At 29.4% G+C, this 27621-nt stretch overlaps 1 protein-coding gene across 1 annotated transcript; it reads right to left on the bottom strand.

The window, feature by feature from the left end:
- Positions 1-1859: 1859 nt before the first annotated feature.
- On the bottom strand, positions 1860-4960 carry LOC106404308 (polyadenylate-binding protein RBP47C-like). The gene is made up of 2 exons (XM_048761083.1): positions 4062-4960; positions 1860-2634 (listed from the first exon to the last, which is right to left on the bottom strand). The coding sequence occupies exons 1-2, from the start codon at positions 4329-4331 to the stop codon at positions 2101-2103; spliced, it is 804 nt and encodes a 267-aa protein (XP_048617040.1). The 5' UTR covers positions 4332-4960; the 3' UTR covers positions 1860-2100.
- Between the last annotated feature and the right edge of the window lie 22661 nt (positions 4961-27621).

Genomic DNA, 27621 nt, shown 5'->3' with positions numbered 1-27621 from the left:
TCATTTTTAGTTAATACATAAAGAGTCCGAGCTTTCAAAACAAAACAAAAATTAAACCAAATACACAACCTTATAATGTATTATCAGTGCAACGTTGATGATTTAAACCGGAAAACAAAGTTCATCTCATATTGGGATCACATAAGTGTACTAACATAAGGAAAATCTTTATAATAGAAAAGAGAAAATTTTGGATTTACCAGCTTATTTTGTCCCCAAGCAAGCCGAACTCTACGGTTTTGAATTACAGTCCCATTTAGTTTCTTCAAAGCCTCCTCTGCATTTTGTCTGCAAGCAAATTATCAAATATGACTACAGCGAGATGGTGACAAAGAAACATCTATATAATTACTTAAATCATGGTTTACTATCTTAGTTAAGGTATAGTATGTTACCTATTAACAAATTGAACAAATCCACATTCTTTGCCAAGAGGAATATTGACAGAGACTATTTCCCCATACGCAGAGAAAGGTTGCTTTAGATCTTCGCTAGTGACACTAGAGTCAAGTCCTCCGACAAATATCTATATTATATATTAATGGGAAACAAACAAAAAATAAACTTATCTATAATATTCACATGAGAGGGAGAAAAAAAAACACAAAGGAAAATAATAAATTACCGTTGCATCCCCAGCAGGATAACTTATTGCATCATTTATCATGTACATTCCTGCCATATCCAACATATTAGTTTCAGTTAATTTTAATATGATACTAGATTTTGATCCGCGCACCCGCGCGAATGTATTTAAAAAAATATGATGCTATTTGTTTTTTTATATCACTATTTAGGGTTGAGCAAAAAACTCGAATTCGAAGAACCGAACCGATCCCAATCCGAATAAGTAATACTAAATCCGAACCAAAATTGTTTAAATATCCGAATTATTCAAAATTTTGGTATTTGAAGAACTGAAACCTAATCCGATCCGAACCGAAGTATTTTGGGTATCCAAAATAGATTTATATACTTATATATATTAATTATTTTTAGATTTAATATATATAAAAACATCCAGAATATATATGATATATACTTTTAAGTTCGTTTAAATACTTGAAAATATATACAAATAATCAAACGTAAATATCTAAAATAGTTAAAATATACTCAAAACTCCAAAAATACTTAAATAATTATTAATTTTGTATCCAAATATTTAAACCAAACCAATTTATATGTTAAGTTAGGTACTATGACATATGTTATTCAAATTTATATGTAATATATTATATTGTTTATATATTTTTAAAAAATTAAAACCCATGATAAATTTTAATTTTTAAAAAATAATTTAAATTGGTTATCCAAATCCGAACCAAATCCTCAAAGATCTGTATCGAACACGAAATCCCAAACAGACCCGAAAACGAACTTGAATGCTCACCCCTAATCACTATTATATATCTTATATGTGTCATCATATGTTACAAAAATATTTGTTATCATATAATTAATCATATTTTATACGTACCATCAAATAAGTAATCTTATAATTAATAATATCTATCTTATATTTCAATGTGAAATATAAAAATCATAATTTAATTTGGTGTTTGAAATTGGGCTTTGTATTGTATTTTTCTTAAATATATTGAAAACATTTTTATAATGGTTATTAGAAAATATGATAGTAAAAATCAATTTTTGAATATATGTATATTTTTAAATAAATTTTTGATATAAATTAATTTTAAATTATTATTTTGATTTGAATATGTATATCAAGTAACATAAGCCCATTACTTTTTAATATAATGTAATGAACTTCCAATTTTTTTAATATCATAAGCATGTTATTTTTATTTCCTAACTTACTGATATCTATGTTTCCAAACAACATTATGTTTATTTTTTACTACTATCCATGTTTCCAAACAAAAGTTTTAAGTACCTCTACTTTAATAAGATAGATTAATATAATGTAATGGAGTTCCAATTTTTTTAATAGCATAAGTCATTACTTTTTATTTCCTAACTTATTGATATCCATGTTTTCAAACGTCATTATATTTATTTTTTACTACTATCTATGTTTTCGAACAAAAACTTAAAGTACTTCTACCTTAATAAGATAAATATCCAGTTGCCTTTTTAGGAATAAACCGAACCCAAAACTACAACTATATATAAATCAAAAGATTGAAAAGTCGAAAGAAAAAAAAAACCTTGTTGTCGAAAACTTGTTGTCTCCTTAGGTGTTGCAGGACCTATTCGCATAGCTCTGTTAGAACATTTTACGCCATGCATTTCTGTCATTGCTTTGGTCCTCTCGTTTACATCTCCAAACCTCACAAAACCGAAACCCTTTGATATACCAGTATATGTATCTATGATAACTATTGCAGCTCTAACCGAAGGATAGATCTCTGAAAAGGTGTTGTACAATAGAGAATTAGAGACATCTGGCGCCAAATCCCCCACAAAAATAGAGAGCTCATGTTCATTCTCCTCGCCGGTGCTAGAACTGGCCCAATTTAAACGGAAAGGCATATCTGTATTCGGCATATATGTTCCATTAAACTTCTTCAAAACTTTATCAGCCACATCATGCGAAAGAAACTCCACAAAGCCATAGCCTTCAGATAAACCAGTGTGCTTATTGCGGATAACCTTGATCGAAACCACCTGAATCAAAACGTGGTTACACATATTTAGAAGTTAGAACAAAATTAACAAGAAACATAGATCATATGAAAATATAAAATGTACTTTAAAATCTAAGTTTCTAAGATAAAAATTGATATATTTAGAGGAAAATAGAGATTATATTAAAAGATATCATTTACTCACGACCTTGTGTTTATAGCCATCAAGAAACGAAAAAATCCAATAATTGTGTTAAGAAGGTAAAAGGAGAGAAAACATTTTAAGATGGTCCAAATATTAAAATAAACTGAAAACCGAAGCAGTAAATTAACTATGATTACATGTCTAAAATACTAACAATCAATACATAAACACAAATATACTTATTTGGAACCAAATGCAAAAAGATACACTGATAAATGGGAAAATTTCACAATAAGATTATTTGTACAGCTAAATTCCGATGATAAATTCCTGTGTTTCTAGTTGGAAAATTCAGTAGGCAAGTAGATTACAAAAAAAGCTACCATTATTATCGACCACCTCAGACTCCATAACCAGAAATCCCATAACCGAATAAACAAGATTAAAGTAATATATCTTTTAGGAAGGTCAAAACATTACAAGATATGAAAAACTGAAACAGAAAAATACTACCCAAGAGATACATATATCATATGAGTCGCACACATTCAGAACCAATGAACACGAAAGAAAAATGATGTGAGAATCAAAAACTAGATAATTTCAAAAGCTATTTCTATGAAGAGAGTTGACAAATCGTATGGAAATAAATTACTTACAAACATAACAGTTCTATGAACAAACTCATGCACCACCGCATAAACATACAAAAGAAAACCCTATAAATGTAGAATAGAACAAAAGTAAGAAAATATTTGTAAGAAGATTTAAGCATCGAATGTCATGAAAAATTCAAGCTAGAAAATATTAGTATAAAAATATACATTGCACTTGTTTTTAATAACCTTAACCAAAATATTATACATCAAACATGAGTAAAATATATTTATATATATCAAATCAATGAGACACATAGATACTAAGATAAATGTTGAAAATTCCAACCTTATATATAATATGAAAGAAGTTGACAATTTAAAAACACAAATAGATTACTTTTTTTGGAACGAGGCTTCATTAAAATCATCATTAAAATCGTCAGAGTTATGCAACAAATAGATTACTTTAAAAGCTAATTTGCTATGATTAAAGTTGACAATTTAATGACCCAATTATATTATCTTAAAAGCAAATATTTTTATTACAACCTCATGTTCCATAACAATGAATAATAAAATGTGTGTTGTGTTATATAAAAACGATAACAAATTTCAAAGGTCAAATCTATACAGTCAACACTTAAGCATGACGACAACACTTATCAAAAATAAAAGAATTATTATGTTAGTTAGCGAATATAAATAGAGAGAGAGAGAGCATACCGCGCCGACCGAAGCAAAAGAACATTTAAGATAATTCTCATCCATCCAATGATGCAAATCACCAATCCAAATGGTTTTTTTCTCGCTGTTAGATGTGTTCTGATATTCGTCACCACGAGATTCGTGATTCGGGTTATGATTCAAATATTGATGATTAGGCGAGTAAGGCGGTGGCGGTGACGCATACATCATATGATGCGACATTAAAAATGCAGGTGTGTATAGTGTCATCATCCCTTGTGGGTGATGCGGCTGTGGCGATGGAAACATTTTGCTTTGATTCTCCTCGTCCTCGTAATCAAATAAGCTTATGACTGTGATAGATTAGATAAATCTTAGTTCAGACCAAGGTGAAGAAATTTTAAGAGTTGAGAGAGAATTATAAGAAGTTCTATTAATGAAAGGCATAGGTTGAAGCATGTGCTAAAGGTAATGCATAGTTACCTAGTTTAATTGTTAACCATTGGATTAAACATAAAGTTGTAGATTATGGAAGTTGTTGGCTTTGTTTGTTTATTGCATTTATGACTGTTTATTAAGCATAATATACTTTCCTTTTTAATTTTATTTTCTTTGACTTTTGTAATTCAATAATATGTTAAGAACTTAAATTTACCGTTCTCTTAATTTGTCAACAAATTTACTGTATTATATAATATTTTGACCCAAAAGTTAACTTATTTTAGTTATATATTTTTTTCGTTCTCGATCAGGAAATTTTCTATAATTAAACACTAGATTTTAGGTGAATTGTAATAAAAATGTTTAATCAATTTTTTTCAAAACTTCGAAGTTGTATAACAAGTAAAATTGAAATGCGTCTTAATTAGTCGCAATTGCAATCTACCAGTTTCTTTGGAAATGTAATATATTTGAATAAGAGTTGGTTAGCTGTATATAATTTTTTTGCCAAATAATGAAGATATTAGAGAATAATTGATGTATACTATGAAATATATATATTGATTTGCTATTTTGATTATAGCCACATATATCAATATATACATATATTATATGTTATTATAAAGAATGAAGTTGGTAGAATGTTTTTTTGTATTAATTAAATTCTATTCATTTTCTACTGAAGTTTCTTATAATTCATGGATACATGCTAACAAATTTTAAATAGTACCTCTTAATTTGATTTAACAACTAGCGTTTTTGCCGGCAAATACTACAGGTCTTCTGGATCAAAAAGAAGGGAGGAGTGGACAAGTTCTTAGGAATTCCGAAACATTTTGAAACAAGAAAAGAAGACTTATTCGCTTCTATGGTGGATCAGATTAAACAAAAATCCAGTGGCTGGTTAACATGATATATGTCTCCGACGGGCAAGGTTGTCATATGCCGAAGAGTGTCCTTTCAACCATCCTGTCACGGCCCAAACCCAGCAAATTTTAAAACCATAAACATAAAGTCTATATTTTAAACCAAAACCTTAAAAAGGGTATTTTAGTAATTTTGGATGATCTGAATCCTAAACTCTTCTACGTATATATTGAAGGCACGACCAGGAGAGAAGGGAGAGACAAATTTTACGGCGAAGCTCTGCCAAAATAACCGACAACAAGCCTGCAGTTACTCTGAGATATCAGTGCTAAGTTGGGATTTTGGAGAGACGTTTGCGATCAGATACGAAAGTGTTAGGCAAAGAACTAAAGTTGGATTGATAGATCTCGTTGCAAGGAAGACACAACAACTTTCGGATCTCAATTACGAGGTAATCTCAGTTAGTTACTCAATCTACAAGTTAAGAGAAAACCATTACGTTTCTGAAATCGGTTCAGATCTGGTTTTTCTGTTTCGCAGAGCCATATTGGGAAGCGGTTTCTGGTTGATACAGAAGGAGTTAGGTGACGTTCGTGATATTTTTAAAAAGCTGACGTTACCAGCTTTCTATAGCCACTAAGATCGCTTCATTACGAGGTAAACTATTGAAGTTATTCGATCTACAATTTGGAGAAAAATCACTGTTTTCTGAATCCAGAATTTCTAAGTCTGAAATCTATTATTCCAGTTTCACATAGAGGTTTTGTGAGAAAGTTCCCGGTGAACCAGTGAGAGTTAGGACGCGAGTAAGATGTCTCTTGAAAGATCTAGCTGCAAGTAATCTACATCTGTTAACGTCATCTTGTTTAGAGGTAAGAGCAAATATTTATTCGCCTTGCTTCCTGGACAAGAATCATCTTGTTCTATCAAAACCAGAAACCCTAATTCGTTTCGAACGCAAACGCAGTTTCAGATCACTAGAACAGAGTGTCAACCCGCTAGTTTCAGAATCCACTTTCAACCTTAAGGCAAAGGTGGGGGTGCGATCCGTGGACTTTTATTATTATTAGTCAAGTTGTATTCTTAAATGCTAGGTCTAGGAATTTGGTATGTTTGATTGTTTGATGATTATTTGTGATGATAATGTTGATGACGATCTGTTAGTTGATAAATGTTAAAGTGATAAGTGATGAAGTTGTTAGGTAAATATTAAATGTGTAAAGTCGGACTGAGGACGAGGACATGGCGATTCCGTCAAAGCCTGTAAACCGGCTGACGAGCCCAAGGTGACGTACGACCTTTCGAGGTGACGGCCAGCCTAAGTTGTCATGTTATTATTAATATTGGAAATGGTTATGAGATGACAAATGTTAATGCGGTTAATGAATGTGTATTGAAATAAATGATGTGTTATGTTTGTTAATTGCTTAATATGTTGGGTGATGAATGTTCTAGGACTAGTATTTTCGCATGCAAGTTGGTTAATAATGTTAGGAATCATGTGGGCAGAAATGACCATCCTCACTGAATGACTGTATGTTATTCACCCATTTCCCTCTTTTCTTTTCAGTATATGCATGTGTTTCTTGTTGTTCAAGTTAGGGCACAAGAGTATGATTTGGGGGACGGGAATTACACATCCCGTCTCAGACATATTTCAAACTCCCTAAGTCATATTAGGTATTTTTTGTCTTCAAGTATATACTCTAATTCGACTTTGCTTCCCAACTGACAATTATGTCTCTTGTGGATGACCTGAGGCAGTTGAGTCTGAAAACTTTGTGCTAGTCTATCCCCTAATGTATAATATAAACTCTATAAATATTTGATAAATTAATAAACATGATAATTAAATAAATTTATTCAGTTCCTAGTTCGAACGGTTTAAAATATGACACAGATCGATAAAATAATAAAAGAATAATATTCTAGAAAATTCTATGTAAATATATTTTTCCGTTAAATTATAAATTAATATTATATATATATATATATATATATTTTATATAAGTACAAACAAAATACTTTATTGTTTGTATTATAATTACAATGAAATTATTTCTATTTTTTCTTAATACTTCAATATATTTTGATTATATTTAGTAAAATTATATCTAAATCCTCATTTTAATTATATGAAACATATTTTGTGTACACCAAATAATATAATCAAATTAATATGAAAGTCGAATTTCTAAAATTTAATTAATGTGTATAGGGTAAAATCAACTATTTTTTACTTATTTTGTGCAAAAATATATTATAAGATAGAAAAAAAAACTAAAAAAAAAAGAGAAACTTTTCATAAACTAACAACTCTATAAATTAATAAAGTATCATAATCATAACATTGCTAACTTTTAGAGTTTTTACTGTACTGGTTGCTTTTGTCACATGTTAGATGACGAATGCGCTGAAACGGTATTTGCATCGTTAAAACTCTTCTGGATGAATTGTGAATGCATGTAATTCTTGTGGTCTGAATTTATCACAAAAATATCCTTAATTGACAGAAAGTAATGATACAGGTCATAGACCAAATGAGTGTTTAAATTTAAGAGTGTAAAGTTGTGAGGTTACAACATACATTCTATACCCCAGGTAGCCCATCAAAACCTTCCTTGTATTTGTTATGTGCCATCCATTTGTGTATGGTCCGATGAAATGGATGATAGGTATGCTCTCAATAAGCAGACTGCATACTCTACCTCTATTACATCTGAAGCGCTAGTCCACTTCCTTGGGATAAGATAGTTGATCCATTGTGAGAGAAGAATAAAAGTTGTGTGTTTTGCCTATTGTTAGTCTTGAACGACTTGCAGGGATCAAAGGTCATTCTATATGAGATAGATTAGAGGTGTCAACTGGGTGGCACTGTTCATGGGCTAACCCAGTCCAATTTATTTTGGGCAGGTTATGGACGCACTCAATTAATAAATGATGTAATTGGACAAAAGACCAAATAGACAATGGGTGTCTATGGACTTTCCTAAAGACATACTCATGATTTTAACAAAAAATGGTTTTATTGGGATATCAAGATTTATCGATTTTGACGGAAAACATAATTTCAAAATTTTGGCAGAAAAACGTAATTTTATAGCTTTAACGAGGAAATTTATAATTTATTATTTTGGCGGGAAAACATAATATCACAATTTTCATGGAATTCTACAGTTTTAGCGAAAAAACATAATTTCACGGATTTGGTGGAAACACACACAATTTTACGATTTTGACGGGAAACCGCAATTTCACAGTTTTAGCGGGAAACGTAATTTCACGGTTTTGGTGGAAAAATGCAATTTCTCGGTTTTGGCGGGAAACCACAATTTCACGGTTTTGGCAGAAAACCTAATTTCATGGTTTTAGCGGGAAAACATAAATTGCCGATTTTGGCGGAAAAATAAAATTTTCGGTTTTGGCGGATAAACCGCAATTTCACTGTTTTGGTGGGAAAACATAGATTTCCGGTTTCCACGGGAAAATGCAATTTCTCGGTTGTGGCGGAAAACCGCAATTTCACGAGAAAATGTAAATTTATGGTTTTGGCGGAAAAACACAATTTTCAAATTTGGCGGGAAAACGTAATTTTCAATTTTGACGGAAAAACGTAAATTACCGGTTTTGGTGGGAGAACACAATTTCTCGGTTTTGGCGTAAAAATGTAATTTTCTGTTTTGGTAGGAAAACATGATTTCTCAAATTTGGCAAGAAAACGTAATTTTTCGGTTTTGAGGAAAATATAATATTTTGATTTTTGCAGGAAACATATTTTTGGTTTTGGGAGGAAAATATCATTTCTCGGAGTTGGCGGGAAAACGTAATTTTTTCAATTTTGGCGGAAAAACATAATTTTCGATTTTTTTGTGGGAAAACGTAATTTTCAGGGAAAATATAATTTCTCGGTTTTGGCGGAAAACATAGTTTTATATATAGTTTTTACAAGAAAAAAGTATTTTGTCATTTTGGAAAGAAAACATAATTTCAAAATTTTAGAGAGTAAAATGTCTTACATAATAATTAAAAACAATTTTAAATACTATTGGATGTCTATGGGCATGCCCATTTGAACATGGTTTCAATTCGTCTTGGACATTTGTTTATACCATTGTCCAATATGGGCTCGAAACAGACCATTTGAGAGCTCTAAGATAAATTGTCTCATTCCTATCCTTTTTATTAGTTCTTTTAAATCAGATATCTAACTGGTACAATATTTTTCCACTCACTCAATCAAAAAGGTAGGATCAAAATATATACCGCAGATAATTTTCTCCGAGATAGTTCTGTCCTGCCCGTGAGTAAAGCCTTCCTCCTTACGACAAGAAGAAACACTTTAAAGATGATCTTCTTGGACGATTTCAAGCCAAATCTACACGATCATCGACAACAAAACTAAGGTCTCCACTCACCACAGCAACGTAATGAAGTATCTCCTGCCAGATCCCCAAATTGTCCAGGCCAGGGTGGTTCGGGTAACCTCTATGAGAAGACGTCATGCTCTATACACCACCCGCAAACTTCCGCGAACATGCGATTTTGATTGATCAAAAGTTAAAGGTTATCTCCCGATTTCAAGCATGAATTAGGAAGATAATGAGAAAACTGTTGGAGATATTTAATCAAGGAAGCGAATCCTCCTACTAAGAGCAGGACGCCGGCCTTTTTCTCCTAATAATGATTCTCGGACCTCTGGGTCATGTTTTCTTCCTGCCTCCAGGTATAATGTAAAACTTCTACCAAATTAGGAAGATCTATGAAAAATCATGCCTAGATTTTAATTATAATAACCTATAAAATAGACTCCTAAATCCTAGAAGAAGGAGATCACCAAGTATTCACTTTTGAATACAGAAGCATGGAAATAGAACTATGGTTTACATACCAATATTTTGTACTGATGCTCTGTCTATTAATAAAACACTACTTTTAATCCATTCTTCCAGTTTTACTGTTTTACACTAACACTCTTTTTGCAAATGCACATTTTATAGATAAACCTGATGAAAAGAGTAGGCATTCCTAGCTATCGCATCATAATATTCTATTTTACGCCTTTGGGAAGTAGTTGATTTTGAAGTCTGGAAAGCACATTTAGAGAATATGAATGACCTCCAGCTCGGTTGAGAAATCTGGCCACGCTTGTGGATCCGCTATCATTCCAATAAGGTCCTTGCAATCCGTCCCAAATCTCTGACATGTCGAGTGCTGTAGCATGCTCTCCATTGCCCATCTTAACGCTTCCAGTTCGGAGTGTAGTGTTGTCTCACGCTTCCTTAAGTTTTGTATCCCCATAAGTTGGATCTTCCCCATGCCATCCTTCCACACCCAACCAATTCCACTGAATTGATCCGTGGAGGTCCATGAACCATCCACCATACAAATATTACTCAAACTTAAGTCTTGTGTTTCTTCAACAATCTGTGCATGTAGAGGAGTATGTATAGTATCATTTGCATTGTACCAGGCCAGGTAATCACTCTTTCCATATCTGACTAACTCCAATGGGTCCCTATCTATACCTTTGAATAACTTATCATTCCCGGCTTTCAAAATGTACCAAATTATCCAAAGATATGGGTCTCTATCATCCTCTGGCTCCATAATACTATTCTCCTCCAAAATAGATAGTCCATGTTGGTGTAGATACTCGAGATAGGGAAATTTTGAGAGCTTGATGGTGTAGATGATAATGCTCATGCTTGTAATGCCGGTGGGCATTCGAAGATCGCATGTGTAGCGGTTTCTTCTGGCTCTCCACATCTTAGGCAGTAGTTATCACATCGCATATTGCGACGTACCAGATTCCCTGTAACCACTACCTGCCCTGAGATTAGTTGCCATATAAGATGACAAATATTTTGTGGTGCATTCACTTTTCAAGCAAAGGCTTGAAGTTTGGTTATGCTAGGCTCTAGAACTTATTTTGCCTTGACATCTGTCAGTATATTTGTAGCTACCCAATATCCAGATTTTAATGTATATTGACCATTTGTGTAGCTCCAGCAAAAGGTATCACGTCAATGAGTTGGGCTTATTGTCAGACTCTGAATCATTGGTATGCCCTCTTGGTCTACATATTGTTCCAGTATTCGAGCATTCCACTCCTTTGATTAAAAATCAATAAGACTACTGAAGGTCATCTTTGGATGTACTGCTGGGGTTCTGGGGGAGGGAATCCACGGATCCTGCCAAACATTAATTTCATATCCTGAGTGCACTTTACTATATAAATTGTCACTCATCCTTAAATAAATAAATTGTCACTCATCCTTAAAATGAGTTAAAATTCGTAAACTATATAATAGTTTTATACAAAAATAAATTTATTAACATAGGTTAAACTATTAAATCTTCAGCTAGATATTATCATTTTATTTATTTTGAAACTCTCAAAAATATACTGTTTAAAATGTTTATATACAAAAACACAAATATTATATAATAACCTTTACTTCATATACTATTTAAAATAAGTTATTACAAAACTATGAAATTGTAGTAATTCATTTAAAATATTAATGACAAATCAAATTTTATTTATATATTTTTTTTAATTTATAACAAAATATGTTAAGAAAAATTTAGAAAACATTATCAAAAATTCAAATAATATTTTTAAAATAATGTATTAATGTAGTAAAAAAATTCAAAATTCATGTAAATCTTCCGAACTAAAAAATAGTAGTGTAATTTTTCAAAGTTTTCTTGACAAAATATAAACTTTTGAAAATAAATATTCATACTCAAAATAATAATATTTTAAATTTTACAAAATATAAAATCATAGATAGTAAAAATAATTTTTTGAAATACACCATGAAAAAAGAAACTATATATGTTGTAAAAATTAAAGCAACCTAATATTTTGAAATCTTAATTAAAAATAAAAATAAAAATTAGTATTATAACATCCAAAAATTATCCTATATCAAGAAAATTTACGAATATAATATGATAGATGCTATTATGTATAAAATTTGCTAAAACAGTATTGCTATATTATTTAAACAAAACAGTTTTTACTTATAAATCCCGTAAAATACTAAAATAATACATGTTAAAATATATTTTTTTAAACAGAACATGTAAATATAAATTATCTTAAACATATTTATTTTTAATAATATAATAAATAGATTTTAAAATGTACTATAGCAAAATGTATAAATTAAAGAAAAATATATTTTAAAAGATGTTATCTATTTTATTATATCATATTGTTATTTTATTTTGTGTAACTCGAAAATATATTAATAAGTAATATAAAATTAATAACAAAGTAAAATGTACTCCCTCTGTTTTTAATTGTGGGTAGTTTTAACAAAAAAAAAATTGTTTCACAATATAAGTAGTTAACATATTTCAATGCATCTTTTCATTTTTTGGATATTGTGTGCCATTGAAATAATGTTAGATTTTTTATAATTGGTTGAATTTATTGTTTAAATGATTTTTTTTAAAATAACAATTTTCTTAATATTAGTGCTTTTAAGTAAAACTACTTATATTTTAAAATAGAAGAAGTATTAAAAAATCACTATGTATTAATAATGACGAATAAGAAATATAAACAATAATATTACAGAGTTACACAATATATAATACTAAAATAGAAATTATATATTTAAAAAATTTATATTAATATCAAATATATTTATAAAATAAAAAAATATCCGCACGGGCGTGCAGGTTAAAATCTAGTTTACAACTTAAACGACAACATTTTATTAGTAGATAAAAATAGGGTTCTAATTTATTTTACCCTAACAATCGTTTTGCAAATACATATTTAATTGTGAAACATGATGATTTTTTAAAAAATATTTACATATTATATTGAAATTTTGATGCACTTGTCCGTTTGTACGTCTTGTTGTCTGATGTGATCAGGTTTTAACCAATAATTAAATACTTCAAGTGCATGGCAGTGCGCAATACTATTTACGGATCAAATCACAGAGACCAATGTTACGTTACGATTCTGTGAGAGTAGAATTAATCTAGAACAAAAGGGGTTTTGTTTGTTCCAAGAAAGTAAACGATGGAATGTAAATTGATGTAAAAAAACTGAATTAAAGGAGCTAGGCAACGATTAATTTTCATGAAACAAATGATAGACAGTGAATACGTTAAGATTCGTTTTCGAACACAAACAACGTGATCACCTACTCCTGTAGTGCTAAACCCTATATATTAGAATCCTAAAGACTAACTTTCATTGAATTTTAGATTCTAAACATGCATAAAGATCGTGTTTAATATGTTCATGAAACTACTTAACATCAACTTCCATTGGCTCATCTATGTTCATTCATGCATCTAATCAAGCACTGGGTACGTTAAATAACCTAAGATAAAGAGGGTAAATAAATCAAAACAATCAATCTTATCTATTGTATATGATATATGATATATAATTAAATTTAAATTATGTTAACATAGATATATAGTATACTTTTAATATAAATATTTATTAAATAAAGTTTCTACTCATATAATTTAATGATTATTTTCATATACACCAACAATTTTTTTTTAATGTGGAATGTTTAGTGGTTTCAATAATTTATAATCTTTTTAAAAAAATGAAGATTTCAAAATTAAAATATTAACTTTTCAATATATGTTCAACGCAGATATCAAAATATAAGTAAGTATTTTCATATGATGTATAGTTTAATTTAAACGATATGAAATATATATATATATATATATATTAACGTAAACACCTACTAAAATAAAATTATTTATTCATATGATTTCATAATCATTGTATCTTATTATAGAAAACATTTAAACCTTGATTACAAAAGTTTATGCGAGACTTTTAACAGTTTTAGTAATTTATACTCGTTTTAAAAAATTCAAACTACAATATATACAAAAAAAATCTATTTTTTTTTATTATATGATTAATGTAATTGTGTAATTTATTTTAATAATAAATAATTTAAATAGAACTTATACAGATTGTTAGCAAATCTTTATTATTTAAAATCATTAATTGTCATATAGATCTTAATCACATTAGGTAATTCCGTAAGTTTTATTTAAGGAAAGAATATATAATAATTTCTGTTTGATAAATGAATGGTTTATAATAGACATACTATATAATATAACATTCCCTAGCAATTTAATTTTGGATTAACAAAATTCTCAATTGATTCTCAAGCCCGTAAGCAAAAATTAACATTCCAATTACGTGACAACTCAGCATGACATTTTTTTAGTTAGTACAAACTACGTGTTATAACTTTTTAAATGTTTCTCTATTAATGTATAGGGGATGAAATAAAATATTACATACATACACGTGATTCTCTCACATATATTTCTGTTACATCATTTAGTGAAACTTTTTTTTTTTAGTGTTACATCATTTAGTGTTACTTTTTTTTTTTAACAACAATCAAAAACTAAACTATGATATATCAAAAACTAGAGCCGGCCCGCCCTACGGGCGGGATGATAATTCGAAAATAATGTAAGCCAGATTTTGATCCGCGTTTTGCAAGCGCTGAATATTTTATGATGACAAATTCTATATCTTAATAAATATTTTATTAATTTTTAAGAATTTTTTTATTTAAAATATTTTTGCATTTAAATCAGTGTTTTTAAATTTGATCCGAACCCATGGTCAAACCGATTAATCCGGTGGTTCGATAATTCAATTTAGGTTTTTAAAAATATCCATATTTAAAAAATCACAAAAACCCGAAACTAAATCGATTGAACCGATAGATGGCCAATATGTAATATAATTTGATTTAAATTGTTATAGTTTCATAATTTGTCATCTTTTAATCTAAAAGATTATATGTATTTTCATTTTTTTATAGGTTATGCTTTGATGTTTACTTTAATTTCTTTTAATATATTGTTTCTTTTCTTTCATTGATCATACATCCTTTGCTTTTAAATCCAATAGTTGCATTAACTTATGAGATCTTTGACTTCTTTTCTTCCCAACACACTCATTTTCTTGTCTTCGCCTTTTTTCTATCCTTGACTTATTTTTTCCTTTTCATTTGCATGTTTCAGATCTGACTTCTTGGAGAAGAACGTAGAGAACCATTTACACAACACCACCGACGCTGTTTACATTTACCATATTTGCAACTGAGCACTGTCAGTTGTTCCGGACACCACCGTTGTCATTTCTTCCACCATCGCCATTATTGTCATATCTTCTTCTACCGACATAAGTATTCTATATTTAGATTTATTATAATTTCTATTTATTTTCGTCTGTAATATTTTAATGATTTAAAATCATTTTATATTTTCTACTTTATTATTTTGTTAAGATTAGAATTTGGCCCAATTTAACAAAGTAGCTCAACTTACATTTGGAGTTAATTTTTAGTGAACTGGACTTTATAAACTAAAATAATGACAACAGAAAAAACGAAAACCGAGACAAAACACAAACAAAAATAAATGAAACGCATCATTTTTGTGAAAGGGGACAGGTGTCGCTTCTAGGATGCACGACTTTCCACGTGGCATCACAGGATGGTCACCAACATCTTTATATATATATAAATATTACTTTTTTTTTAGTGTTACTTAATATTCATTTATTAATAGATCAATACATATCTTATTGTTCATGAAATTTCTTGCCAAAGTTATTTATTATGATACTACAGTCTTCTATAAATGTTTAGCTAATGTAAATTATTCAACTATTTTGCCTTAGGGCTTGATTGGTAACACATTAGCATAAGCATTATGCTCGTCATTATCCAATCAACATTTACCACAAAAGCATTTAAAAAAACATTTATAAGATGCTAATGCTCTCCAAATGCTCTTTGCTCAATGCTCTCATTTAGAGCTTTTGGTAGAGCATTTGTATTTAAAATATATAAAAAAATTTAAAAATTATATATAATTAATTTATTTTTATTTAATATTATAAAAAAATTATGTTTATAATAAAAAACAAAATTTTCTTTAAAATAAAATAAAATTTGAAATTAAATATTTTTAACTTTTTAAAAAGAACAATATTTTACACTTAAAATATAATCTAATTTAAATAATTACACATATCATTCATTATTTTTAATAACATAGCATAATATATATTTATATATTACATATTATAAATTAAAAATATCTATATTATTTAGAAATAAGTAAATTATATATTATATATTAATTTTTATGATAATATTATATATGAAACATTTACTGCTCTACTAATAAATAAATAATGATAATTTATATATAAATTATATATAATTTATTTTTTTTGAATAAATTTTATATTTTTAAATAAATTTCACATTTTTAAGATAATAATAATTACCATTTAAAATTTAATTTATATAATTAAATAAGATTTATTAGTTTTAATAACAAATATATTATTAATATATATTATTTCAAAATAAATATATTATATATTTACTTTTGTGGTAATTTTAAAATTGTATACTGCTTCTGTTCTACCAATCAGTTTATTAAAAACTTTAATGAAAGCATACAGCTTCTACTGCTTACTGTTTATACAGCATACTTCTACTGCTTTATCATCAGCTGTACCAATCGAGGCCTTAATATATTTTTACTTACGTGATACTAAAATGATTGTTAATATATATTCATTTAGCTCACAAATTTATTTTCTATGCTATTATATCAATTATGCACTGCCTCATATTGTCAATTTCATAAGTGTAATTATATTCATATTCAATAAAATTCCATAAACCATTTAATGGTGTTTCTCACGATATTTAGTATCATATATCTATTCTATTAAAAACATTACCCTTTAAAAATAATCTTTAATTTGTCCTAATAATTACTTATAACTTATGCCACTAAATTAATAATTATTAAATAATTAATCATAAATCATTTATTTTATTTTATTATTCTCTAACCAAACTTATGATTATTATCTAATTGAATTATTATCTAACCGGATTAAATAGATTTATTTAAAATGTGACATACAAAATTTATTTTTTATATATTCATTTTTTATTATTTAATTTCACATATAAATATAATATACATAAACATACTAATTGATGGTTTAATTTATAGATAAATACTTCAAAATGGTTAATGTAGTTAAAAAATAATGGATGAATATGTTATGTAAATATTATTTTGATTGGTTAAATATTCAATTACAATATGAGCAACAACCAAATTATAGAAAATTGAAAACATTCATTAATGTTATATATTAGAAATCGAACAAACATCTACACATTTTTGTGCAATCATTACATTTTTATGTTATAAAAAAATTTCATATGTCAATTCTCTTAAAACAAACACATCTGCGTGTGCACGGGTCAAGCTCTAATTACAATTTAAATGACAATATTTTATAAATAAATAAAAATAGGATTCTAATTTAATAGATTATATTTTAGGACTTCAATTTATCTCATAATAATTATTGTTGGATATAATGAAACGTGTTTAGTAGGCCTGGGACATATCGGGTATCCGGGCAATTTTAAGATATCCGGATCCGGATCCTTGTCCGGTGGATCCGTAATTTTACTATCCTTATCTTGATCCGGGGTTCGTGGATATCCGGGTGTCGGATATCCTTCTAAAAATTATAATATCCGGCGGATATCCGGATTTGGATCATTAAAATAAATAAAAAATAATATTAATATATATAAAATATTAACAATAATTTAAAAATAAAAAAGATAAATAATTTTTTTAATTATTTCTATGTATAATATTACAAAATTTACATAAAATTTATATATAGTATTATAAAAATGAAAATTTATTAAATAAAATTAGTTGTTATATATAGATATTACTATTTTAAAATAATTATTAATAAAATTTACGGATCCGGATATCCGGACTAAAAAATCAAGATATCCGGATCCGGATCCGGATTCGGCTTTGACGGATCTAACATTTTACTATCCGGATCCGGATTCGGCCTCTCCGGATATCCGGATTTTCGGATCGGTTCCGGATCGGATCTCGGATTGAATCCGGATCTCGGATAAAAGTCCCAGACCTAGTGTTTAGTCCGTTAGGATTTTTTTTTTTTTGAAAAAGGTTAGGAGTCGGACTTTTTTGGTCATAATATATAAAGCGTATAGAACGATTTACATAGCAAAATGCGTGAAGCTGAGTTTACATGGTTTCTGAAAGAAGAATTTAGACATTTTGTTCTAGCTTATCAGTATTTTTGTAATTTGCGCACGGAAAAAATGGGATAGCAAAGATGTTGGAAACTTCCCCTATGTGTTTGAAAAAAAAACTGTCATTTTTTGGTGAACACATCGTCATCGTCAATTCAAAAAGTATGTTACAAATGTTATTTATGCCATGTAGTACATCCATACATTTGATAGTCCAATTTAAAGTTTCAAACTCTGCATATAATGGTGACATGCTATGCGCCATTTTTCTATCCCTCATCGTCAATTTATGTACTCTCTCCTAGGGGTGAACGCATATCGGTATGGGTCATGTGCCCCCTACTAAATTTATTTTTTCTTTAATAGATTAAGTTAATATATGATTTGTGTCATGCAGATACCTTTTTGTCTTTTAATAATATGATTGAAAATTGTGGTTTGCTAGAATTTCCAAGTTTAGGTAATATCTTGTCATGGAGTGGGAGGAGCAAGAAGCAAGTGGTAAAATGCCGGTTAGATCGGGCACTTGGGAATAATGAGTGGCATAATCTGTTCTCATGCTCCCATGTAGAATATCTGGGGATGATTGGTTCAGACCACAGACCTATTGTGGTCTCTATTGATAACAAAGTACTCAAATTTCGTCGGCAATTTTGGTTTGATAAGCAATGGATAGGGAAAGACGGGCTTATGGAATCCATCACGAGAGGTTGGAACTCGAGGAGTGGACGGGGGGAAGTAGGGGTCGTTGAAAAGATTCATAATTGTAGACATGAGATTTCGGTTTGGAGAAAGGCTAATCCGCCATATGGAAAGGAAAAAAATGAATACATTACAAAAGGCACTTGAGGAAATTCAAAATGATTTCTCAAAGACAAATGATGAGGTTTTGGAGGTCTCTCAGAAATTACAGGAAGCATACCGGGACGAGGAACAATATTGGAAACAGAAGAGTAGGACGAAATGGCATACTTGCGGTGATCGGAACACAAAATTTTACCATGCCCTCACTAAACAAAGGCGGATTCAGAACATAATTAATGGTTATATAATGAAGATGGTAACTGGGTTAATTTAGAATCTAAGGTAGAGGAGGTAGCAGTTAAGTATTTTACAGATTTGTTTCATATGTCTTCTCCATAAGAGTTTGATAGCTTCCTGGAGGAAGTTCCGAACTCGATAACGGAAGCTCAAAATCAAAAACTAATGGCTAAGGCCACGGAGGACGAGGTGAAAACAACACTTTTTATGATGCATCCGGAGAAAGCCTCTGGTCCGGATGGAATGATTGCACTTTTTTATCAACAGTCTTAGTCAATCATTAAAAAAGATTTGGTGGATATGGTTAATAATTTCCTTACGTCAGGAGTTTTTGATGTCAAACTAAACACGACAAATATCTGTCTTATTCCAAAAACGGCTAGACCAAATAGGATGAATGATCTGAGACCTATCAGTTTATGCAACGTTGGATATAAAATTATTTCAAAGGTACTATGCTAGAGGCTTAAAGGTTTATTACCAAATTTGATTTCGGAAACACAATCTGCATTTGTGTCTGGAAGATTAATCTCTGACAATATCATCATTGCTCAGGAGATGTTTCAAGGCCTCCGTTCAAACAATTCATGCAAGGATAATTTTTTGGCAATTAAGACAGACATGAGTAAGGCTTATGACAGAGTCGAGTGGTCTTTTGTCAAGCGGTTATTGTTGAAGATGAGTTTCTCTATTGATTGGGTGGCCCTGGTGATGCAATGTATTTCTTCAGTTAATTATAAGGTCTTTTTAAATGGACAACCAAAAGGGCATATTGACCCCGAGAGAGGCTTAAGGCAAGGTGATCCATTGTCACCATACTTATTTATTCTTTGTACTGAGGCTCTTATAGCTAATATTACGAAACAGGAACGAGACAAAACGCCTAACGGGTTTAAAAATTGCACGAGGCAGCCCATCTATTTTCCATCTCCTATTTTCGGATGATAGTTTATTTTTCTGTAAGGCCTCTACGGAGGAATGTGGGGTTATATTAAAACTCCTTAAAGACTATGAGGCAGTGTCTGGACAACAAATTAATTTTCAGAAATCCTCGGTGCAATTCGGTCACAAGGTTCCAGATAATATAAGGTTGGATATTCATAATATCCTTGGTATTACTAATTTGGGAGGGATGGGGACTTATTTGGGCATACCGGAGAGTCTGGGGGGATCAAAAACACAAATCTTTGGCTTCCTAAATGAACGAGTAAATAATAAAGTGAATGGATGGACAGTTCGGTTTCTTACAAGAGGGGGAAAGGAATTATTAATTACATCAGTGGCTTCACCGATGCCAACACATGTTGTGCCATGTTTCAGACTTCCTAAAGGGGTAACGAAGAAAATAACAAGTACTCTTTCACATTTCTGATGGGGAGGTAGTGGAAACAAAAAAAGAATGCATTGGCTTTCATGGGACAAAGTATGTACCCATAAGGACGAGGGGGGGCTGGGTTTTAGAGATCTTCAAGATTTCAATACAGCCCTATTGGTTAAACAATTCTGGCGTTATTAGATAAACCAGATTGTTTGTTCTCAAAAGTTTTCAAAAGACGATATTTTTGAAATACCGATCCTCTGGACGAACACAGATCTTACTCATCCTTCTCTTATGGATGAAGAAGTATCTGCTCAGCTAGATCTCTGGTTAAAAAATGGCTAATCAAAAGAGTGGAAACAAGACAGTCTATCTCTGTATGGACATATCTGTAGATCCATGCTCCTCTCCCGAGATCAGCATTACCAAAAAATACTACTCAATTTTTAAATCCTTCTTTAAGGGTGGAACATCTCATCAATCTGGTTGATCGTTCATGGAATGTAGATTTTCTCAATGCTTATATACATCCTGATGATGTGAAACTAATTAGGGGTCTGGCGGTCAGTAGATTCCATAAACCAAACACATTTGGATGGAGTTTTACGGAGTCTGGTAAATATTCGGTTAAATCAGGGTTCACGGTTGAATCTTTATATCCAGATAGAGTTCAAAGAAGTTTATCTTTTGGACCAAATATAAAACCTTTGTTGGCGTTTTCTTGGAAACTGAAGTGTCCTCCAAAGTTGAGACATTTTTTGTGGCAAATATTATCTGGTACGCTACCAGTTTCAAAAAACCTTAAGGCTCGGGGAATTGATTGTGACACACGCTGTAGCATGTGTGGGGCAGATGAGGAGTCCATTAATCATGTACTTTCGAATGTCCACCAGCACTACAAACATGGGAACTTTCCAGGATCCCTTCCTCTCCGACAATTTTTCCATCATCTTCGGTTTTCACTAGTATGGATTATCTATTCTGGAGAATGCCGAAGAAGGATGACTTTAGTTATTTCCCTTGGATACTATGGTATATATGGAAGGCAAGAAATGATAAGATTTACTCGAACAGGAATGGAAACCCGTTGGAGATTCTTCGGCTGGCTGATGTGGAATGTACGGTTTGGACGGAGGCTCAATTAATAGTGAACCGACCTTTTGAAAATTCTCAGCGTGGGAACTTACAACAGCCGGATTATCTGTCCTTGGAAAATACCAGAGTTTGTTCTATTGATGGAGCCTGGAAAGAAGATGACATATATACGGGACAAGGGTGACTCTGCCGAAAGAGTGGCTCGACAGATGTTATGATGGGGGCGATGAATCTTCGTAGAAGCCTGTCACCCATGCATGCTGAGTGTGAAGCACTAATTTGGGCAATGGAGTGCATGAAGACCCTGCCATTTTCTAATGTATTTTTTGCGACGGATTGTTCTCAATTGGTGAAGATGGTGTCGACATCTGAAGAATGGCCAGCTTTCTCTACACACATGAGAGAATTCAGCTGCAGTAAGACTTTCTTCCCTGACTTCCGGATCAGACATATTCCAAGAGCACAAAACACCTTGGCGGACAAACTTGCACGTGGTGCGAGAGTTCTCCTTCAGCTATGCTTTATCTTGATTCTATCCCACCGGTTTGGCTTGCTGAATCGGTTGGATCAGCTTAGTAGTTCTAAATGTTGTTGTCAAAAAAAAAAAAAAAAATCAAATATCATTAGGTTAATGAAGAAAACTGTAAAAATGGCTCCATCAAAAAATACTTTTTGTCGTTTATAATATGGTGCCCCTGATTAAAAACCTTTCTTGATCTGCCCCTCTTTCCTAGTTGCAAAACAAGTCATATCCAGAAAACATATGAATCTTTTCAAGTTCCAACTAATCGATACAACGATTTATTAGATCGTATCCTGAGGCATCACGATGCACACGATGCAACCGTTTATATAACACCCGCCTTTCACGATTCATCAACTGACGCTCATCATTTCCTTTTGAGTTTGATGACATGTTAATGGGCTTTGTTTGTTATTTGAGTCTTTTTGCATAGTGTAGATTATATTTCCGCATTTTCAAAAATATATTAAATATTTTATCATTCCTTTTTCTAAACATACTAAATGATCGGGAAAATAATATTTATGGGGGAGGATCATGACATTGTGTCTATAAATTTGGCAGACTTTTCTATACAAGTTACCTTCTCTAGTAGCTACACTTATACCTACAAATAAAGAGTATTTTCTCATATTTAACCAAAATACAAAAAAAAAATATATCCTCTTTGAAATCAAATAAATCTCTTGTCCCCCGTCAGCTTCATGCATTTTCTTGTTTAATTCTTGCTTAATAATTTATTTATATTTATCTCAGCATCTTGTGCCGCATCAGTCCAGATCCCATGTTCCAACAATTTATGCGCTTTCATGTCTGTTTATAAAAGTTTTGTATACTTTTAAAAGATAATTGGCAGAAGTGCCTACATGGGAGGCTTTAATTAGCCACTTACACTTGATTTGATATAAATATTTTCATGACTATTTTAGCCTTCTGCACATGCATGTGGGTGTGTCAGCCATCTCTCATCTCTCCTACCTATTCTCTACTAGCTCTCTCTCTCCTCATCTCTCCTACTTTTTGCCATCTTCTCTCTCATTCTTTTTCTTTTCCCTGAAAACATATGTGATGTTTCTAACTCCAATCTATAATTATTATACAAAGATCTATCATTCTACATCCAGTTCAATTTTAATTTTAATTATTTATTGGATAAATCTCCAAAATAGCACATTTCTAACAAAAATAGCCCTCAAAAACTAAAATGACCAAAATAGCATTTTATCTTTTGAAAAATTTAATTTTTTTTATTTTTCAAAATTTTAAATCTTATCCCCAAAACCCCACTCCCCAACTCTAAACCCTAAAACCTAAACTCTAAACCCTAAACCCTAAACTCTAAACCCTAAACCCTAAATCCTAAACTCCACCCCTTAACTCTAAACCCTAATGTCTAAATTAATTTAGCATTGGGGTATAAGTGTATATTTATCTTTTTTGATATTAAGTGTTATTTTGGTCATTTTTATTCTTAAAAGCTATATTTGTGACAAAAACTTTTTTTAGTACTATTCTAGTCATTTTCTATTATTTATTTCATATGGCTTTGAATCTTCAATTTTATCAGTTCTTATTTGATTATTAATATAAATGTTATTTGCAGTTAGTTAAACTTTTCAATAATATAATAACAGTCTTTATAATGCAATATTGGCTATTAATCTAATATATTTGTTATCATGTAACACATATGTTAGTTACTAAAATTTAAGTTAACAGGTAGAACATCACGGGCAGCAGTCAATAATCGCTATTTGTGGATTGTTAATATTTGATGTATCAATTAAAAAAATTGTAGATGCTAACATAGGTGTTAGCCGTTAACAATACATATACCAGAGGTGTTAACAGATGTGTTAGCTGTTAACAAATATTTGTAGATGTTAACAGAGGTGTTAGCAGTTAATAAATAATATTGTAGAAGTTTTAATTTATTTATCAAGCTGAGTAAATTTAGAAATTAATGTTATATTATGAAGAAGAGAGAATGAAGTATTTTTACGGATAAAAATAGCAGAGGATAGGAGAATATAGAAAAAAGAAAAATTATAAGATGTAAAAAAAGTAGAGATAACAAGAGAGAGAGAGTTAACAAGGGAGACAAAATTATAGAGGAAGAAAAAATAGTGTCAGGAGGAAAAGAGATTGTCAGATGAGAGAAAGAGAGTGCGAGAAAAGAAAAAAACACCAGAAGACTATTATGGTCAAACCGAAGTTAAAATGGTAAGGCAAATTGCCTTTGTGTCAACTCATTGGTAAGTATCTACTATGACCTTCAAATATTGGTACTTTGCTGATTCTCCCCTTTTAAATGTCTTATGTATCTTATATGAATACTCTATATATTAATTGAGAAGCATTTGAAAAATTAGAACCTTAATTTTGTATTAATTAAAAAAAAATCTCAAATCCTAGGTGGCACTATAAATGCCCTCTAAATTCCATTTCAAAGAATTCTAAAGCATCTAATATAAAGTATAGTTTAATCTAATTGTGTCACATTATTCCATAATTATATAACACTAGAGAACATTATATTAACCTAAAATATAAGAAGTGTGTATTTTTTCCTTAAATAAAAGCTACGGAATTACCTAATATGATTTACATATATATGACAATTAATGATTATGAATAATAAAGATTTGATAACAATTTTTGCATCCTTCTTAATTTTTGTTTAAATTTATATTATTAAAAAAAATTAAACAATCACATTAACCATATAATAAAAAAAATTAGATTTTTTCTTATATGTTATATTTTGAATTTTCTAAAATAACTTTAAATTACAAAAATGAGGAAACCTTATAGGTTATATATATTTTTTTAAACGACTTTAAAATACAAAAATGAGGACACCTTATATGTCATATTTTTTTTATATATTAGAATTTTCTTATATGTTATATTTTGAAAATTTTTATAACGACTTTAAATTACAAAAATGTAAGTTTTCCTTAAGTATACGACTAAAAACATTAAAATGACATGTATCAATTCGATGATTGATTTGAAAGCTTTCAAAACCATATGGAAGATAAAAGTCAAAATAATTTAACTGTGAAAACAATACTGTTCATTTTTTTCAAGAATGTGTTCGAAGGAAAAAATAAGGTTTTTATGTCATAATTTGTTTAATGTCCAATAGAGAACATTATATTAACCTAAAATATAAGAAGTGTGTATTCTTTCTTTAAATAAAAGCTATGGAATTACCTAATATGATTTACATATATATGACATTTAATGATTATGAATAATAAAGATTTGATAGCAATTTTTGCATCTTTCTTCATTTTTGTTTAATTTTATATTATTAAAAAATAAACAATCACATTAACCATATAATAAAAAAAATTAAGTTTTTTCTTATATGTTATATTTTGAATTTATTAAAATGACTTTAAATTACAAAAATGAGGAAACCTTATATGTTATTTTAAAAAAAAATGACTTTAAAAAACAAAAATGAGGACACCTTATATGTTATATTTTTCTTATATGTTAGATTTTTTCTTATATGTTATATTTTGAATTTTTTAAAACGACTTTAAATTACAAAAATGTAAGTTTTCCTTAAGTATACGACTAAAAACATTAAAATGATATGTATCAGTTCGATGGTTGATTTGAAAGTTTTCAAAACCATATGTAAGATAAAAGTGAAAATAATTCAACTGTGAAAACAATACTGTTCACTTTTTCAAGAATGCGTTCGAAGAAAAAAAATAAGATTTTTATGTCATAATTTGTTTAATGTCCACTAGAGAACATTATATTAACCTAAAATATAAGAAGTGTGTATTCTTTCCATAAATAAAAGCTACGAAATTACCTAATATTATTTACATATATATGACAATTAATGATTATGAATAATAAAGATTTGATAACAATTTTTGCATCCTTCTTCATTTTGTTTAATTTTATATTATTAAAAAAATAAACTATCACATTAACCATATAATAAAAAAAATTAGATTTTTTCTTATATGTTGTATTTTGAATTTATTAAAATGACTTTAAATTACAAAAATGAGGAAACCTTATATGTTATTTAAAAAAAAAACGAATTTAAAAAACAAAAATGAGGACACCTTATATGTTATATTTTTCTTATATGTTATATTTTTCTTATATGTTAGATTTTTTCTTATATGTTATATTTTGAATTTTTTAAAAAGACTTTAAATTACAAAAATGTAAGTTTTGCTTAAGTATACGACTAAAAACATTAAAATGATATGTATCAGTTCGATGGTTGATTTGAAAGTTTTCAAAACCATATGTAAGATAAAAGTGAAAATAATTCAACTGTGAAAACAATACTGTTCACTTTTTCAAGAATGTGTTCGAAGAAAAAAAAAGATTTTTATGTCATAATTTGTTTAATGTCCACTAGAGAACATTATATTAACCTAAAATATAAGAAGTGTGTATTTTTTCCATAAATAAAAGCTACGAAGTTACCTAATATTATTTACATATATATGACAATTAATGATTATGAATAATAAAGATTTGATAACAATTTTTGCATCCTTCTTCATTTTGTTTAATTTTATATTATTAAAAAAATAAACAATCACATTAACCATATAATAAAAAAATTAGATTTTTTCTTATATGTTATATTTGGATTTTTTTTTTAAATGACATTAAATTACAAAAATGAGGAAACCTTATATGTTATATTTTTTTAAAAAAATGACTTTAAAATACAAAAATGAGGACACCTTATATGTTATATTTTTTTTATATGTTAGATTTTTTCTTATATGTTATATTTTAAATTTTTTAAAACGACTTTAAATAACAAAAATGTAATTTTTCCTTATGTATATGACTAAAAACATTAAAATGACATGTATCAATTCGATGGTTGATTTGAAATATTTCAAAACCATATGTAAGATAAAAGTTAAAATAATTCAACTGTGAAAACAATACTGTTCACTTTTTTCAAGAATGTGTTCGATTTTTAAAATAAGGTTTTTATGCCATAATTTGTTTAATGAACAATCCGATCAACCCATGATGTATTAATTATAGTTTTGTTCCATCATTTTTAATAGAAATTGATCTGATCCATCGGAAAGAAATTATATAATAACAACAAAAAATATTGTATATATATAAATAAAATTATCA

Source organism: Brassica napus, chromosome C6, assembly GCF_020379485.1.
Source record: "Brassica napus cultivar Da-Ae chromosome C6, Da-Ae, whole genome shotgun sequence".
In the NCBI taxonomy this organism is placed as follows: domain Eukaryota; kingdom Viridiplantae; phylum Streptophyta; class Magnoliopsida; order Brassicales; family Brassicaceae; genus Brassica; species Brassica napus.
This window is presented reverse-complemented; position numbering and strand designations above follow the sequence as displayed.